Source organism: Dipodomys merriami, unplaced genomic scaffold (assembly GCF_024711535.1).
Source record: "Dipodomys merriami isolate MVZ:Mamm:240054 unplaced genomic scaffold, mDipMer1.0.p SCAF_9, whole genome shotgun sequence".
Lineage (NCBI taxonomy): Eukaryota > Metazoa > Chordata > Mammalia > Rodentia > Heteromyidae > Dipodomys > Dipodomys merriami.
The window spans coordinates 54,377,347-54,396,264 of record NW_027206512.1 but is presented as its reverse complement, the minus strand read 5'-3'; the positions used below and the strand labels follow the sequence as shown (position 1 = coordinate 54,396,264).

Genomic DNA, 18,918 nt, shown 5'->3' with positions numbered 1-18,918 from the left:
TCTGGGCCTGGGCGCTGTCCCTCAGTTCTTCAGCTCAAGGCTAGCGCTCTACCACTTGAACCACAGCGCCACTTCCGGCTTTTTTCTTTTTGCTTATGTGGTGCTGAGGAATCGAACCCAGGGCCTCGAGCATGCAAGGCAAGTGCTCTACCATTGAGCCACCTCCCCAGCCCATGAGTACATTTCTTATCAAGCATTGTAACCTCCTCCTTTGTTTCCCCTTCCTATCCCTTCGCATCCTCCTCCCCATCCCCCCGCCATCAAAGTTGTAAAGTTCGTTTTTCCACATAGTGACTTGTACATCTCATTGTTGCAATGGGTCCTCCTGTATCCCTGTTTTAATGAAAATCACTGGATTTAAAACACTGAATTTATCCATGCCTGCCTAGCTATCCATCCATCCATCCATCCATCCATCCATCCATCCATCCATCCATCCATCCATCCATCCATCCTTGGTACATTCTAGTTATTTGTGTGTAGAGATCAACCAGCCTGGCACTTGGTCAGCTAAGTTGAGGTGTGTCAACAACCAGCAGTAGAGGTCCATATATGCTATTTGGTTATTATGCTCAGTAGTTCATACATATTCAGAACTTTTAACTGAGGATATTTCCAATATACAGGGAGTTTTGGGGGGGGTGATGTCTCCCACTGTTAAGTCATGCAGCATCTATACAAAGTAGGAATTTCAGCCTGATTGTGCAGTATGCTGGTAGACACAGATTCCAAACATACAAAGGAAGCCTGGGTGTTCTGCCTAAGGTATTTCACTCAAGTCTGGCCACTTCTGGCCTTTCTGGTGGTTAACTGGAGATAAGAATCTCACCAACTTTCATGCTCAGGGATGGCTTCAAACCATGTGCATCATATCTCAGCCTTCTGAAGAGCAAGGATTATAGGCATGAGCTACTGGCAGCTGGCTAAAGAAATCCTTTTTATGGATCTGACTTCATATATTAGCACATATCCTTATTTAAACTAGTGCAATCAATTCTTGGGCATTGTTGAAATGGCATATTCAAAGGATTAATAAAGTAGCACAGAAGGAATAAAACCTGCCCTAACATAAAGTTTAAAATTTGAAGACAGTTCTCTGTTAAAAGTGATAAAAATCTTAAGTTGCACTGTTGACATTAAAATCATCAGCTAATTTTATGTCATGGAGGGTATGGCCTACCTTCATCCACTGCATTAATAGTGTCCCCCATGAGGCTTGAATGATAATGTAACAAAACCTTGCTCTTTGGCCAGGCAATGATCTTAAAAGAATAGTGTGAAATTGGCAAATCTGGCAATGTCCATTTAACGCTTTTGATAATAGCCAGTAAAAGCTCCTTGCATAGAGGGGTGTGAATACATAAAATATAGGGTTTCATCACCTTTTTGGGGTGGGGTGGGAGGTCAGTTGTGCGGCTTGAACTCAGGGCCTGGGTGCTGTCCCTGAGCCTCTTTGTGCTCAAGACTACTGCTCTATCACTTTGAGACATAATACCACTTCCGGTTTTTGAGTGGTTAAATGGAAATAAATGGGGACTTTTCTGACTGGGCTGGCTTGGGGCCATGATTCTCAGATCTCAGCCTCCTGAGCAGCTAGGATGACAGGTGTGAGCCACCCCTGATTGGACTTCATTATTTTCTGTCTCTATCAGCCACGATCATCTAAGCTAGAAGGTTCATCAATTATTGGTGTACCTCAAAATACAACCATTTCTTTCTAGGGCTTCAGCAAGTTGCTGTCTCTATGGCCTTTGCACTATCGAGTTTCACAGAACAGAATGAGAGTGGTGAGCAGGACTACGAGTGAGAGGCTGGGAGTGGTGAGCAGGATTACAAGTGAGAGGCTGGGTGAATCAATTCAGCTCACAGGACTATGATGAGCAGACAAAGCTGCCAATCGTCGGGCCAGTTACCATCAGAAGATAGTTCAGATTAATAATGACAGTTCAGATTATCTCAGGGAGCTGAAATATTTCTAAATTTAGCAAATTAGCTCTCCTGATGAGGCAACACCAAGGTAAAATAAACCAAAATACAATAATCTATTCATTTGATACTATGGGGCATCAACACCTAATAGACACTTGGATCAATTACTATTATGCAGCCATTAAAAAAACTGGAATACTCTTGGTAGGAAATGTACTCATTTCCTTGCTCATGGAACTGTAACCCCCTCTGTACAGCATTTTTACAATAAAAAACATACAAAAAAAAAAGCTGTGTGGTTGCAATCCAGAGAACACAATAGCCAATGCCACACAAACTTAATGAAAAGCTGTGTGTCCGTTAGCATACTGGGGTTTGCATTCCCAATACTTCCTGTGGTTTACTGAAACACATTAATTTATACCCCAACTTTATAAGTCCATCAAATTCAAATGACTTCTCTTTATACGTGTGTGTGTGTGTGTGTATGTGTGTGTGAGAGAGAGAAGCGAGAGAGAGAGAGAGAGAGAGAGAGAGAGAGAGAGAGAGAGAGAGAGAGAGAGAGAGAGACATATACTTGCACTTCTTTGCCAAGTGCCCTGATATACTGCCTGCCTGATTCAATGCTCAGCCTTAGGCCTGATTTCTCCGTTAACAACAGTGCAACAGCAGGCATGTTGCCAAGGGTCTATAATAGCTCCGGAGGCCCATGAAAATGTTTTAATGTCTTAAAGCTAGGATTCTTTATTTTTAACACAACATTTACATGAAAGAAAATATCCCGATATATACTAATATATTTCCGTTTTTTATCATTACATGCATAAAAAGTCATTTTAAGTGGGAAAAGGGGACCCGAGAGCAAAAATGCCCAGAGTTATTGTATATCTCATCCAAGTATAAAGTTTCTTTAAATCAACAGCAAATATCCCCACCGATCTCACCTCTCCCACCCCTCAATGAAGTGCTTTAGCCAAGCCAAAGACCTGAGTGTTTGCAGCACTCCAGGTAGCGTCACACGTCTAGAGACTGTGGTGTACCTTCAGTGCCAGGCTCAGGAACGTGTTGGAGACGTTGCACTTAAAGCTCAGCTGCTTGTCTAGGTTTCCATCGGGGTCCCGCCGCCCGTAGTCTGCCAGCCCTGAGCGGTCGGAGGTGGCCACTTTCTGGAACACGGTGCAGGTCATCCCCGTGAATCCGGCTGCCTTGATGACATAGGCTTCCAGAGCAATATTAGGTGAATACTTCAAAAATCAAGCAAAGAGGAGTTAGAAGAGATTTCAAATCCAAATGAAAAGCATTTCCTACCTGAGACTGTTCAAAACCAACCATATGCCTATGAGCCAAAGCAGAGACCTGGAGTTCTTACTAAACAAAAAGCATGAAGACAACTGAAAAATACTTCAAAAGTAAGAAAACAAAAGCAAAAATATGTCCTAAGATGGAAAGAAGGCCAATGAAGAAGAAAGAGCAAGTTACAAAGACCTGGAAAGTCTGATCTAAACTTCAAGTCAATTAAAAGTAATTTGAGGGCTGTGGCTATACAAACCTGAGTGGTAGAATGCTTTTGCCTAGCACATGTCAGGCCCTAGTTTCAGTACCTAATGATGCAGAAAAGATACAGTATTTTTCTAAGTGGAAAAAAATACTGTGAAATTATCTTTCAGGAATCTACAAATTAAAAATGTCAGTCTCTTATTTAGAAAAATGAGTTGGGCAATCCAGTGGACCCCTTAATCCTAGGGTTCAGGGAACGTGAGGGGAAGCATGAGGACTTGCAACACAATCAAAACCCAACACCGGACACCACAGTCACTTGCTTGGTTCACGGTGAGATCAGATTAACTCTGTGTAGTTGGTTCAAAGAATAAAAACACTGCACAGACTTGCTCCAAAGCTTCACTTCAGAAAAGGAAGGGGAGAGAGAGGCTGGTCCAAATAGCAGGAAATTAACAGATTAAAATAGTAATTTAGATCATTAAAGCTGCCTGGAAGAGATGGCACCTGCCTGCCCCACAGGCTTAGAGGAATTTACGAGTGAGCTGAACATGGGACACCTGCCAGAATATACGACCTGTCAATACCAAAGGCCGCCAGGCCCACACTGGAGGACCGCCAGCGGTTCCCATTTGTCACAGACACACCAGAGAGGGTGCAAGAAGTGGCAGGTGACACGCTCCACTTTCAAATACAGCAAGAGGACAAGACTTACTGTAAATTTTAAGGATAAAATAAAGCCTCTAGTTGTTTTTTTTTAAAGGCTCTCTGTAGCACTGTGCTAAAGGTAAGCCAGTATTCCTAGTATTATATGGACAGTGTCTTCCTTCCCGCCCTGTCCCTGTTCCCCCTGGCATGTGAATTTTGGTGCAAACACTTAAAAACCTATTAGGAACACAGAATATAAATTTATAAATATGAGAGGGTAGACTTCGTGTGATAGAAAATGATTACTGGCTCCCACATTTGAAGAACATGTGTATGAGCTTTTGCCTCACAAATGGCGCAATTAGTGTGTATCTTTTATCAAAGACACACACACACACTGTCCGGCTCCCAGTCACACACACACACACACACACACACACACACACACACACTGTCCGGCTCCCAGTCTCCTGTACACACACACACACGCACACGTACACACACACACAGTCCGGCTCCCAGTCTCCTGTACACACACACACACACGCACACGCACACGCGCACACACACACACACACACACACACAGTCCGGCTCCCAGTTTCCTGTACACACACACACGCACACGCACACGCACACACACACACGCACACGCACGCACACACACACACACACACACACACACTGTCCGGCTCCCAGTCTCCTGTCTGCAAGACCTGGAGGATAGAAATTCAAAGGCAGCTTGGGCCAAAAAGTCTGAGAGACTCCATCTCCAATTAACCAGTAAAAAAGAAAACAGACTAGAGGCATGGCTCAAATGGTAGCGTGTCATCCATGAGGGAACAAGTCAGAGCTTGAGGTCCTGAGCACAAACCGTAAAACAACAACAAAACAAACAGCTCAGAGCTCTGACAATCAGCAATGAGCATGGTGCACAGGTGAAATCTCAGAATGAAGAAGCCTCCTGTTCGCCTTTTCCTCTGTTGCAGGTACACACATGCCCTTCTTTCCCAGACTTAGTTACCCATTGTCAACACAGTTTATACCTCATTGTTCTATTTTATTCTATTTCTCTTACTTTGACCGATTTAGAATGTGAACTTGATGGGTCCCCATTAAGAGAGAAAGGAGCTATTGGTGGTGTCAGGCCTCCACTGGGGGCTTGGAACACAGTCCAGGGATAAGGGAGGGGAAGAAGCCATAGAAGGTGGTAACTCCTGGGACCTGTCGTCATGGTGACACAGTGTACAGACACCACACCTCTTTATAGTATACCCTTAGGTCCGAGGAAGTGCCAGTGAGGTTCATGGGAAGGTGAGCAATTCCTTCAGTGTAGTAATAAGCAAGACAAGGGGATGGGTCCCATCTATCAGTGGCTGTAGACAGGGATGGGAGGATGGGAACAAATGGGTCACAAAATAACAAGATGGACTCAGGTTAAGTCAAGAATCTGAGAGCAAAACTACTCTGAGTTATGAAGCCGGTAGCTTCTATTTCTTTTTTTTTTTTTTTTTAGGATAGTAATACTAAATGCTATTAAACGGAAGGCACACGGGAAAAATGATCATCATGAATCACATGAATATGAAACCACAGGTGGAACTGGACAATGCTCAACACCATGAGACCCACCGTATAATAGTTAGAAAATAGAAACCATGGGCTAGATCAGAATGTGACTGTCAAAACAACACATTATTGCCATATTTATTCATGTCTAGAATAAAAAGTAAGCAAAACATCTGGAAATCCCAAACAGTTCAACGTAGCAAAATAAAATCTAATGCTATCTAGTTGAGTAACTATCTCAGTACCTTTCCCTGTACATCCCAAGACCCAGAACAGAACATTAGCTCAGGTACAGCACTGGTGACAACAGTGTTTATTTCTGCCCTCGAAACACTTTCAAAACATCACATGGTGACCACCATACAGATCATAGAGCATAGATCATTCTAGCAGTAACTGGAAAATTTTTTACTCAAAGGTAAAATTAACTTTTTTTTTTTTTTGGTCGGTCGTGGGGCTTGAACTCTGGGCCTGGGCGCTGTCCCTCAGCTCTTCAAGGCTAGTGTTCTACCACTTGAGCCACAGCACCACTTCCAGCCTTTTTTGTTTATGTGGTGCCTCATGCATGAGGGGCAAGCACTCTACCACTGAGCTATCTTCCTAGCCCCCAAATTAACTTTTAAAATGTTTTAGAGAAAGGCATTTTGTACAAGCCAGTGGAAACAAAACCCACCGCACCCTGGGAGGAGTCCTGGTCCTCTGGGCTGGAGCTGCCCTCAGGGAATCTTTCTTAGAAGCACTTGGTATCCCCATACTTACGGTGGAGTACACGTGAGCCCCGCTGGCCAGCCGGTGCGTGGCAATGCGTTGCAGGCACTGAACAATTCTACTGCAGGCTTTCGCTTCCCTCTGTGCCAGCCACAGCACACGTTCGTCAGCCAACATGATGTTGCTTGCTATGTCTACCATGACGTCACCTAGCTACCGTGCATGTGGAAGAAAGGAGAAAGACCTTGAGAGCGAAGACCAGCTGTTTGACAAATCAACATCCTAAAGACACAACCGAGATTTACCTTCTGTCCACATTTCTTTGTAACTTTTTTTGTTTTGGTATGAAACCCCATAGGCGCTTCAACTTCCTCCTCATTAAAACTGCACATTTGATTACAGTCATTTGGCCATACTTAGCTCAGAAAGTATACTCAGTCACAACATTACCAGCAACAAGATTACCATGTGGCATCGCAGTTTAAGTAGAAGGAAGACCATGACCCCAGAACAAAAAAGAAAATTCTAACTTCATTTTGTGTATTACCTTTAATTGAACCATTATGAAAAAAAATACACAATGAATAACGTTCAAAATTACAGACACATTCAAGTGCTGCAAGTTTTCTGTGTGCACAGTGTACTTCTATCATACTCTCCGCATGTACTTCCCTCACACCTTGAACTCCTCCTTCCCTGTCTTCCAACTCTGTGGGTGCTCCATGACACTCAGTGATCAAATATGTGGGTCCTAAGAGGTGCTCACCTCTGCAATGCTTGTTTTGTTTCATGAACTTGGTTTTTACTGGTTCGCTCATACCTTACAGATAACCAAGTCAGCTCACTGGTGACCTTGACTGGAATATTCCACCTCAGTGGAACTCCTTGGGCCAGCTACACAGTGTGGGGGTGGGGGTAGGGGTAGAACTAGTGTCAAGAGACCAACAAAACAAGAGCAGAGCTTTGGCATGCGGCGGGTCCTCTCGTTGTGAAGCTAGCATCAAAGGTGGTCAGCCCCAATGCCAAGCCAGAATGCCATGGCCGTTCTGGAACATGACTTTTGATCATCCCAGAAGATTTCAGTTGAGATTTTTCTACCCTGCTCTACACAGCATGTGAACACTCTTCACGATGTGTGGTTACGAGGGCTGCGGTGGTTTGGGAAGAAATTCAGTCCCTGCACTACATACCTGTGGAAATCTAGCAGATCCCCACTGTGGAGCAAGGGGTGGAAACATACCAGCACTTCTGGCAGCAACCAGCACAGGCTAGGCTACATCTCAGCACTTCTGCTCCCTTCATTTATAAGTGGGATACCAACAGTTCTGTTTTCTAACTTATGGCTGACCAGATTCTAGTAATATCATAAAGTTCCTCAAACAGTGCCTGGTACACAACAAGCATGCAGAAAATGTTGGGACTTTGTGTTGTCATATTGCGCCTTTGTTAAAAACAAAAACATGCCAGCCTTCCCCCCCCCCCCCGACCTCATTTGAGATGTTAGGCCAGGCACTTGTGGCTCACGCCTGTAATCCTTGCTAGCCAGGAGGCTCAGATCTGAGGATCATGGTTCAAAGCCAGCCCACGCAAGAAAGTATGAAAGTCTTATCTCCAATTAACTACTAAAAAGGCCAGAAGCAGAGCTGAAGTTCAGGTGGTAGAGTCCTAGCCTTGAGCAGAAAAGCTCACAAGCACCACCTAGGCCTCGAGTTCAGGCCTCAGGACGGGCATGGGCCTGTCTTCCTACCTTCTTGAAAGCCCTAATACCATACTGGATCTAATTATTAAAGAATTACTGAATCTGTACTATCCTTAAGCTTTTGTCTGTTACTGTGAGAGTCACTTCCCTATTTTATTTCCCTGGTAACAGAGACATCATGCTTTTTCTACATTTACACCACTACTCACTGATGCAGACCTCAGGTTGAAGCCAGTAGCCATCAATGGTTATTTACTCAGTGCGTTTCAATATTCACTCTTATGTATTAACTATGTCCATTGACAAGATACTTATTGAGGGCCAAGGTGAGACGCAGAGGGTCACAGCAGTGCGGACACAGCAATGAAAAAAAGGCCTGTGCTTCACCTTCCTTCATAGCAGTGATCAAAATCAAGGTCAGATTTTCAGATTGGCTCATGAGAACATTTTGTATTATCTGCACTAGATAATACGCTTGACTGTGGAGCCCTGTATTTAAACCCCTGTACTGCAAAACAGAAGGGAAAAAAAAAATTGCCTCTTATCTACGAAGGTACAGGACTAACAAGCATGAAGGCTTTAGCTGAGAACAAGCAATTTTTCTCATTATTTGACACTAGATGCCTAAGAAGTAAGGCAAGGTACTGATTGTCAAAATATACCCTAGATGATCGTAAAGTACAGAACCATATAGAGTGGTTCTATGGCTGGGTTACAGGCATGGCTCTGAATCTGTCCCAGTGGCAAAAAATAAAGAAGGATACAAAAGGATAAGAATGTGTGAACAGTAACCCTGGTTTGAAAAGTATTCCTGAGATCTGACACAGGAAGATAACACAGAAACTGCAGGCGCCTTAACAGGCATCCCATTTGTCCTTGGCTGCCTTCCCTGAAGGCCACACCGTAGCCAAAGAGGGTCAGAAGGAATCAGACACCTGCTCGTGCACTTGTCACATGAGGACCAACAGAAAACATGCAGGAGGAGGCACTTCATCAAAGATGTGACTAGAAGAAATAGAGGCCACTTGAGTAACAACGCTGAGTGCTCCCATCTGGGACAGGCCAGCATACCTCCCATGGTCTTCTTTAGTAATATGCTGCTTAGAATTTGGGTCAAAATGAGCCCCAAATCATCAGTGAATTTCTGATCTGTTCTAACACGAACAGATATTACACAAACTTGAGAGCATTTAATTTTGATGAAGTAGACTACACTTTGGTTTAACACTAAAGACAAAATATTAGTTTATCTGCAAATTAAGTAGTCTTGGGGTAAAAATTTAAGTGTATTGCTTACAGATGTCTGAGCAAATTAGATAGTCTCTTTGAGTCCGAGTTTGCTAATCTGCAAAACAGTAAGACCAGGAGCGCTAAGAGAAGTGCTGAGAATCTCATTCCAAGACAAAGCTAAAGCAAGCTAAGAAACAAAACTCAGAAGACACAAACACACACACACACACACACACACACACACACAAACATGAATAAAAATCTCCTCATACACCTAGCAGAAATATGAATAAGAAATAGGAATAAGTGCATACAATGTTTCATGAAAACCCAGTGATTTAGATCTTTCCACCTATGTACATTTACAAACACAGAGTGGCCAGGTGTACTTTGTGAATTCTCCTAAACAGCAAAGCAAGAATTACTGACTGTGTGTGTAGCTGGGAAACATGGGGAAGGGAGCAGCTAAGACAGAGCTGAGAATAGAAAACAGGGACCTATCCCCCAAATGTGGTCCCAAGGGTCACATCACAGACTGGTATTACGGTTACTTAAGTTCAAGCAATCTTTGTTATTTTCTTTGAATAAAAATTAAGTAAAGAATGAGATAATTATCTTGAGGTGTGTGTTACTCCTGTGGTTACCCAGAGTGAAGGCACTACTCTGTCTTGTAAGTCAAGTTTTAAAAGCACACGGGCGGCACTATTAACGAGTGCCAGTGTCCTCTGTGATTCAGGATGCCACAGTAGGCTCCTCTCAGCAGCTGGCCTGGTTAAAATTCAGTATTCATCGCCAGGACCAGTGGCAAGGATTACAGCTTTGATTTACTGTGGTGCACGGTGAAGAGAATGATGAGTGAAGGTGAGCACAGGAGCATGAGTTACTGAAAGAGGCTGAGACTACCACTGCAGGTACTAGTATCACGTGTCTGGTAGGATGGATCTGGGGTAGCTTAGGAGAAAACCATCACACAGTCACGATCACTCTTTTTTAATTGACAAAGCACAAACAGCAACAAAGGGAGAAAGAGACAGCAGGAAAAATGCTAGCTGAGGAAAAGCTGGCTCTGTGTGCTTCCCCTCAAGGCCGGAGGAAAACTAGAACATTTTCTCAAGGCAGACAAAACAGCCTTGAACAGTTCTGTAGAAGAGCTCTAGTGATAACGGCAGAATTTAACAAGACAGCATCCTGATCCAACTCTTTGAAGCATCCCAAGGAAAAGACTTTGGAATCTGGGTTTTTCTAATTATAAAATTGCATGGGGCTGCTTCCTTTCAGGCTGGCCCTCTGAATGACTCTCCTGAGAGACGTGAAAACAACGGAGGAAAAAAGATTTTCCTTGTAAGTGCAGCACTGGGTGCTAAGACAGGAAAATCCCTGTAAGGGCAACAGCAAGCCAGCAGGAATCAGAGCTCAAGCCAGGGATAAAGGCTTGTGCCTATCATCCTCGTTATCCAGGAGGCTGAAATCTGGGAGGCCAGCTTGGGATGACAAATCTGCAAAACTTTTACTCCTAAATAACCAGCACAATGCCAGACTGGAGATGTGCCACAAGTGGCAGAGTGCCAGCTATGAGCAAAAAAGCTAGGTGAAGGCTCAAGTCCCTGAGTTCAAGCTCTGATATTGCTCTCCAAACATACACACACACCACCACCACCACCACCACCAATAACAATAACAACAACAACAACAACAACAATCTTGTCTGTGAGCTAGGTTCTGACTCAGGTACAGGGACTTGGTCGAGTCATAGGAGACTCACACAGGACACCTGACCACCACTTGGCACAAGCAGGAGCAGTAAAGATATGCACCTGTCCTGACCCGGGATGAAGCAGAGGGTCAAAAAAGGTTTGATTGTTGTTGTTGTTGTTGTTTTTCCCCTCTGAAAACACAAGCTGATCTTCACAGAAAGCAAATGTCAGACTGTACATCATTTTTTGGTGGTCTGAAAACCATCACACCTAGAATTATCTTCAAAGTTAGCCTCCAACCTTGGTATTGCTCCCGAGCTATTGAAGAAGTAAAGAAAATTGACACTGACTGAGTCTCAGATTACTCTCACAGAGCCTTTCTCCACTAACATCCATTTGTGAGTGTGCAGGTCCAAACCAAGGGGGAACGGGAAAAAAAATACAGAAACCAATAAACCCATTATCATTTGCTGATGTGAACCACAGATAATCAAGTGCAAAACTGTATAAAAGAATTCAGTAAAGTAATCAGACACAAATCCACAGATGTAAGAAGCCACAATCAAGAAGAATAGAATGTACATTATACAACTGATGATATTAAAAGAGTTATAGCTTATTTGGGTAACATAATACAAAAGTTCTTTTTTTTTATTGTGAAAATACTGTAGAGGGGTTACAATTACATGGGCAAGATAATGAGTACATTTCTTATCAAGCATTATAGCCTCCTCCTTTGTTTCCCCTTCCCATCCTCCCCCTGCCCCTGCACCCAATCCCCCCCCAAGTTATAAAGTTTGTTTTTGACATAACGACTTGTACATCTCATTGTTGCAATTGGTCCACCTGTATCCCTATTTAAACGATTTGTTTTTCCCCTTCCCCTCCACAAATTATACCGACATCAAATACAGTGAAAGCAGGGGTTATACTGTGGGGGAGGAACATACAAAGCAACAAAGAAATAATCTTATAAATGTGTTAGAAACAATCGCATGAAAGAAAAAAAACATTTGAATACATATCTTAGGGTTCATTTCCCTAACATCAACTTATCTGACCTTTTCTGCTTGACTCAAGACATATACTAGTTATTGCAAATAAGGGAAACTATGGACCTATGTTTCTTTGGGCCTGGCTTACTTCACTTAATATAATTTTTTCCAAGCCTTTCCATTTCCTAACAAATGGGGCAATGTCATTCTTAAGTTCTTTTTATTTTATAAAAATAAATGAAAATGACTAATCCGCAATCTCTGTGTTCAACAAAACCTCCAGGTGATTCTGAGAGAAACTGAAATTGAGAAAAACAGAAATGAAATACGGTATCTATAATTTACTGTTAAATACTCTAGCACTGAGAGTAGAACAAAAGGAGGGAGGGAAGGCAAGCTGATGGAACAAGATGATGAGTGCTGAAAGCTGTTGAAACTAGATGGGAGAAAAACACAGGTATTAGTAATAACATTCTCTACCACTTCTGATATTTTCCAACAGAAAAACAAGTTCTCAGACAGCTCATCTCAAAGGGAAAAAATTTTTAATGACCAACATAAAGGGTGAAAATGAAGATATGATGGTGGTTCTTAAAGACATACCTCATGCATCCTTCCCAGCACTACCTGAAACAGCCAGCGGTGATGCCAACTGTCATAACCAGTACAGAGCTGGTGACTCAGAAAAGGAAAAGCTCTGTGAACAACCCTGTAGACCAGTTAAATCTGAGTCAAGCTGTAAGTGACAGATGATATACCAGGAGGATAACTGGGTCAAAGAAAGACTCTAGGTCCTTCCAAAACTTAATAAAGTCTAGGAAAAGGTAAATATGAAAGAATCCCAACTGTCAAAACAGAGTGATTACTCTGAAATGAATACCTGAAAGAACTATAAGCTTATAAAAGTTTGTACATAAAAATGTACTAAATGAGCGGGAGGCTGAGGGCTCATACCTGTAATCCTAGCTACTTAAGAATCTGAGATCTGAGGACTTCGGTTCAAAGGCAGCCCAAGCCGGAAACTTTGTGAGAGTCTTATCTCCAATAAATACTCAAAGAAGCCAGAAGTGGTACCAGAGCTGAAATGGTAAAGTGTTTGCCTGGAGCAAAAGAAGCTCAGGGACAGTGCCCAGGCCCAGAGTTCAAGTCTCAGGTCTGGGGGGAGCACTAAATGAACTTAGAAGTAAACTAGCTTAAGGTGTGTCTTTCATAAAGCAGAAAGCTGAGGCAGAGCACAACAAAAGCATTATAAAACATAACAAATCTACTCCATACATCCGTCCTCATCTTCTGAAACAGATATATACTGGCTTTAGGAAAAAACCCACACCAGTGAATATGGAACAGGCCCTATGCTGTCTGACAAACAACTTTCCAGCTGTTTTTAAAAAACCAGTAGGATATACCTTTTAGATTTGGCAGTTTGACATGACAGCTTTCAGTATAATCCTAAGACAGGAGACTGCTCACTTGTATTGGCTGGGCTCTATCACAGTTTAAATAGCAACTACCTCAGTAGTTCAGTTATGAAATTATCCAAAGCAGAATAACTTGTTGGATGTAATTCAAAAATCAATTTAATTATTTGTCCATCTAAGCAATATTCATTTTAGGCTATCTTAGCATAATTTAACACTGAAGTAATTAACTTAAAATGAAGCCTTGCAGTCTGTAATTTGTTTTGGCTACATTAATAAACAGAGAAAGGTACAGCCTATCATTTCCACGGAATTGAATAGGATGTCAGTCACCACATTATGGGTAATTTATTGAGAATTCCTCCTTTACTTCTGTTCTATACTGAGTAAGCTGCTGTCACTTGCTTCTGGAACAATCACCAATTATTTTTATGTTAACTGGTGACAGAAATCTCCTTCAAACTAAATTTTTAGATAAATAAAATACTTCAGAATTTTTAAAAGAATTTCCTTCTTAGTTTTAGAGATAAGAAAGTTAATTTCATTCCCTGTAAAAACCAGACCAAAACTTGCCAATATTTTGTAAAGTCATGCCAAGCCACTTCATTTTAAAAATAAGAAAGGGCCATGTTTAATGATCCTTTAGCTCATGAAATTACATCCATCTCTAGTTCAACAAGACTCTTCCACCTACGGACATACATATCAAGGTATCAGACTGTTCACTGATGACAGCTAAGCGTGCACCGTGGGCATGCCTGAGAGGTAAGCAAGAATTCCTCACATCAAACAGGTATTATCATTTGGCAACATCTTCAATGCTCACATTCCAAATGTCATCACAATTATTCTAGAAACTCAAAACATCCCACTTACAGGAAGAACTACTAATCATGCGGCAGCTACCCTGTGATTATAATAATTCCAGAGTCAGAATTCAGCCAGCTCCTCCCAGTGCTAAGAAAACTTTTGACAGGAAACAGCCATGGCCCAATGCAATAGAGAAGCAGAGACAGGACATTAGAAAGTCAGGGTCCTCTGAGTTCAGGTAACAATGCTCTTTCATTACCTAGAGAAGTAGCCAGTTTGTCTGAGTCCCATTTACACACACACACACACACACACACACACACACACCACACACACATCACACACACACACACACACACACACACACACACACACACACACACACACACACACACACACACACACACACACACACACACACACACACACACACACACACACACACCCTTCCTTTTATTAATGACCATATCATAACAAGTGAGGGCCTAACATACCAGGGTCATAGTTGTTTTGGGCTTTGTTTTCCTTTCTTAGTGCCATTCTTGGGGTTTGATCTCAGGGCCTCACTCTCTTGCTTGGCTTTTTCACTCAAGATTGGTGTTCTACCATTTAGCCACATCTCTACTTCTAAGGGCCACAGTTTTGAAACTTATTATCAACATCCAAGATATTTTCGGGTACTATGCAGGGTCATGGTTGTAATCCTAGCTACTCTGGAGGCTGGGTTTGACCTGGGGGATTATTTTATTGAAGTCAGCCCAGGCAGAAAAGTCAATAAGATTTCATCTCCAATTAACCATTAAAAAACCAGGCTAGAGTTATAGCTTGAGTAGTAGAGTGCCAGCCATAAACAACAGTGGGGGATCCTGAATTTTTCAAGCACTGGTACCCAGAAATAAATGTGTAATACCAGCAAATATTGTACACACAAAAAAAGAATCAAATAAGTTAGGAAAATAAGGCAGACTATTTATCCACTGGCTACACTAGTGGATCTGGGATATTTAAGCTGTGTTCATCACAGCTGTACCTGGAGGGTGACATGGACCAGAACACGAATGGGCAAGGGCAGCAGTGCTCCTGGGATCTGCCGCCGTTCTGGGGCTCATCCAGCTGTGACCCCTGGACAAATGACACATAATTCTCACTGGGTTTCTGCCTTTGACTTGACCCCAGGTTCTTCTTCCCCTGACATTATTGTCTTGTAAGAGAGACAGAAGAAATCAGCATATATAACATTCTCACACAGCTCCACTCATGCAGCTTAATAAAACATTTAACTCTGCCTCTTAAAAATTACTGAGAACTTTAAAAAATGCTGCTCATTCATTATGCAATCTGTGGTGGGTTATTATTTGCCTTAAAGGTTATCATGTTGAAAAATGGAGCTTTAACATGACCCTACTTTGAGTTTTTGACTGTAAATGGTATATACTTCCGTAACATTTTGATACGTGTATACATGCTAAAATCAGGGAAAACCTCCTTATCTTAATTATCATTTCATGATAACTTCCATATGTTAATTTGGGCTTCAAAAGACTTCCTAAACAGTCATTTCTCCAGGACATTATGTAAGAAAGTAGGCAGTTTACAACAAGATCTGGGTAACTAAACATCACGTAAATAAGAACAATGGCTGTGTCAGTAAGACACATTCCAGAAGGCCAAAATACACAGCAATAAGCCCCAGCCTAGAATGGATGCTGCTTTCTTCCTCACTATGTCGGCTGCTGCTGTGTCCCAGTCCCTCAGTGATTAACAACCGGTGGTTCACCTGAGTCTCCCAACAGCATCAGGTCAAGGACAGGCTTTATAAGCAGACTCAATTCAGTGATAGTATCATTTTTGACGCCAAACGCTACACATCTGAACACGAAAAAGAAATACCTCTTTTGATTTTTCCTCTTTGGTAAATCTTCCAAATTTTTCTATCATTTCAGCCACGAATATGACATCCATTTTATCAGAGAAGTTGGCTGCTTCCACAGTATAAGCCAGCAGTTGCCGAGCTGTGGCTACTGCATTGGTAAGATTGAGCGGCATCTGCAAAGAAAGGCAAACAGAGCTCTGAACTAACATCTCCAGACCACATCTCCAGGCTTGAGCTTTCCACTGCTGATATGGTGGTGATACCAACTGTTATTCATCACAGCCTGAAAATGCTGCTTCAAACTCAAAGAAACTGGAATTTTGAAGAACACTCATTTGAAGGACTCCTTTTAAACTTGGAACGAAATAAAACAACACCTAAAACCACTCCTAGTAAATACATTACACTATCTACCTCCTCCTCTCAGCTTATCTAAATTCCACTCACTCCTTACTCACTATTGCTCAGGAAAGCCTTTCCCTGGGTCTTCTTGCTGGCAGTGATCAATCCTGTGTCTCCTGGAACTCTGACTGCACAACCACTTTCTGAGTACTTATCTTTACTACTATGCAACCTGGTAATGTTTTATGTCTGCTTATACACTGACATAAACCCTGACTTAGCACCAACCAAGGTGGAAAGGGGAAACTAGTGCTAAGAAGCTGAGTAAGTCATTACAGAATCTGCCTTCCTGTGGTTTACTGTTTGTTAATGTTAACAAAGATGTCCTAATGCAAAAGACAGTAACTAGAAAGGTAATTGAATGGATATTTTAAAAGACAATTTTTGGCAGAGGATTATTAAAGGAACTCAAGATGTGGCTTTCCACGTGATGTGGGAGGACCGCTAGGAATCAGTGTGGTGGACGCAGATGATCGTGTTGCTTTAGGAGCAGGCAAGTGACTGGAAAGGATGTAATAAAGCACCTGATCCTAGAGAAAGATACATCAGCTGAAGAACTTAAATCTTTATACTTAAAAAACTGTGTGTATGGGGTGGGGAAGAACAATGGGGGAGGGAGGAACAAGTTAGACAAGAAATGTAATCACTACCTTATGTATGTAACTGTAACCCCTCTGTACATCACCTTTTAATAAGTGTGTGTGTGTGTGTGTGTGTGTGTGTGTGTGTGTGTGTAGCTTGACTACCATGTTTTTATTCATCACCTCACTAACTAGGTAGGAACATTTTCTAGTTACCTGGTTGAACATGTAAAGAACTCTAGTAACATCATTTGCATACTGGCAACGAGAATAGTCATCGTCAGCCCAAAAGCCTCCTCTGTCACATCTTCGCCAAGCCTTTCTCTCATCCTGTGGGGTGCCGGGATAGATCCCACTGCCATGGGTGTTCCGGGAACACTGAAGATAGGCTGTAATGCCTGCCAAAGTTCTGGGCCATCTGGAGAGATGAAGACAAAAGGGTATGAGCAAACCTAGAATAAGAGAGGACATCAAGTACAGTGACATGGAACAGAGACTGAGGATGTGTGCATAGTCAAGAGACAAACCAAGAAGTCGACAAAACTCCTTGAAGATAAGGATCATACAATTACATTTTTTTTCTTAAATAAAGTTCTAAAATCTTCTGAGTATAGTTACAAAGGAACAGTGTAACTGCATCATCCTCAGGGAAAAAGAAAAGAAAACTAGAGCAACAGATGATTTTTGTTCGCCTGTTTTAGTACACATTACTGCATCCTTGGCCTTTATAACACTAGGCTTTTTGTCCATTAAATAGAATCTGGCCATTTGCATGAGTAGGGTTAGACTATATGACAAACAAAGGAGCAAGACTCCTATCCTTAGCGAGAAGTGCCTGCAGACTAGGCTCATTCATGGTTTGGGAAGCTGCAGGATTAAATTAACTAGTTAATGGTCAGTTACTAACTAGTAAGTCTGGTTTACTGGTAAACCCCTGCTTGATTCCTGAAGGCCAAGAGTTTGGTACATGTGAAGTAGAGAGGGTCTATTTGAGTTGCCTCTAGGAATAAAAAGCTTTGGGTGCTGAGTCTCCACTGGGCCTCCCTGAGTAGAAACAGTATGCTTCCACTCCTACTCCTACTGTAGCAGCAGACTGTCTGTGACCCCTCCAGTAACTGAGAAGCCTAAACATGTTTATATTCCAATAAAATTTTAGTTGTGGACACGGGGATGGGGGGAGGAGGGGGTTGGCGCGGGAGGGAGGAAGATGCTACACACGGATGTCTTTTCCCCTAATGATTCACCTATGCCATGTACCTCAGCACGTATGTTATTTGTGAGTACTTCTCTAGGCCAAGTCTTCTAAGTGCTTCTAGCAAACTAATGATCAAAGTAGGGTCTTAAAGACCTCTAGCACAGCACATAACAGAATCCATGAGGTAAGAGCTACCCACACAAACCTGTAGACATGGCCATTACCCCTTGGGGCAAAGAAAGCTTTATTACCAGAGCTCTAATTCTCTCAAATTGGAAAGGCAATTAAGCATATTTAATACAAGTTACGACTGACACATAATAGAGAAGCTGCTAAATTATACTATCAATCACATCAAAATATAATTCATTACCAAAAACTACAAAGACAGATCAAGCAACACTAAACCAAATCTTAAAAATGCAGTGAGAGTTCATTTTTAAAACATCTTAAGGAGTACCAAACAATAAATAATTCATTAAGCAGTTAAATATTTTGTTGTTTCTATTTCAAAAAATGTGAAACACTCAAAAATACAAGTAAAATAGAAAATTCCCTGTAAAGCATCAGATGATTAACAGAAGATGTTGACTATCACAAAACTACTGGTGTTATCCATTGCACTAAGCAAGACATATAAATATAGATAATGTTTTGGGGCTTTTTTGTTT

General features: G+C 42.0%; 1 protein-coding gene and 1 long non-coding RNA gene across 3 annotated transcripts in view; one reads left to right on the top strand and one right to left on the bottom strand.

Annotated features, from left to right (window-relative positions):
* The window catches only part of Adgra3 (adhesion G protein-coupled receptor A3), a 105,497-nt gene that overhangs the window by 26,994 nt on the left and 59,585 nt on the right, over positions 1-18,918 (bottom strand). For both annotated transcript variants that reach the window (XM_070013084.1, XM_070013085.1), the window contains 4 exons: positions 17,269-17,470; positions 16,087-16,242; positions 6,402-6,563; positions 2,970-3,173 (listed from right to left, as the gene is read on the bottom strand). In XM_070013084.1, the coding sequence (XP_069869185.1) occupies positions 2,970-3,173; positions 6,402-6,563; positions 16,087-16,242; positions 17,269-17,470 (724 nt within the window). The remainder of the gene's footprint in view (positions 1-2,969; positions 3,174-6,401; positions 6,564-16,086; positions 16,243-17,268; positions 17,471-18,918) is intronic.
* On the top strand, positions 12,604-16,198 carry LOC138821025 (uncharacterized). The gene is made up of 3 exons (XR_011370033.1): positions 12,604-12,792; positions 14,058-14,151; positions 16,140-16,198. It is a non-coding gene; the product is annotated as an uncharacterized lncRNA (long non-coding RNA).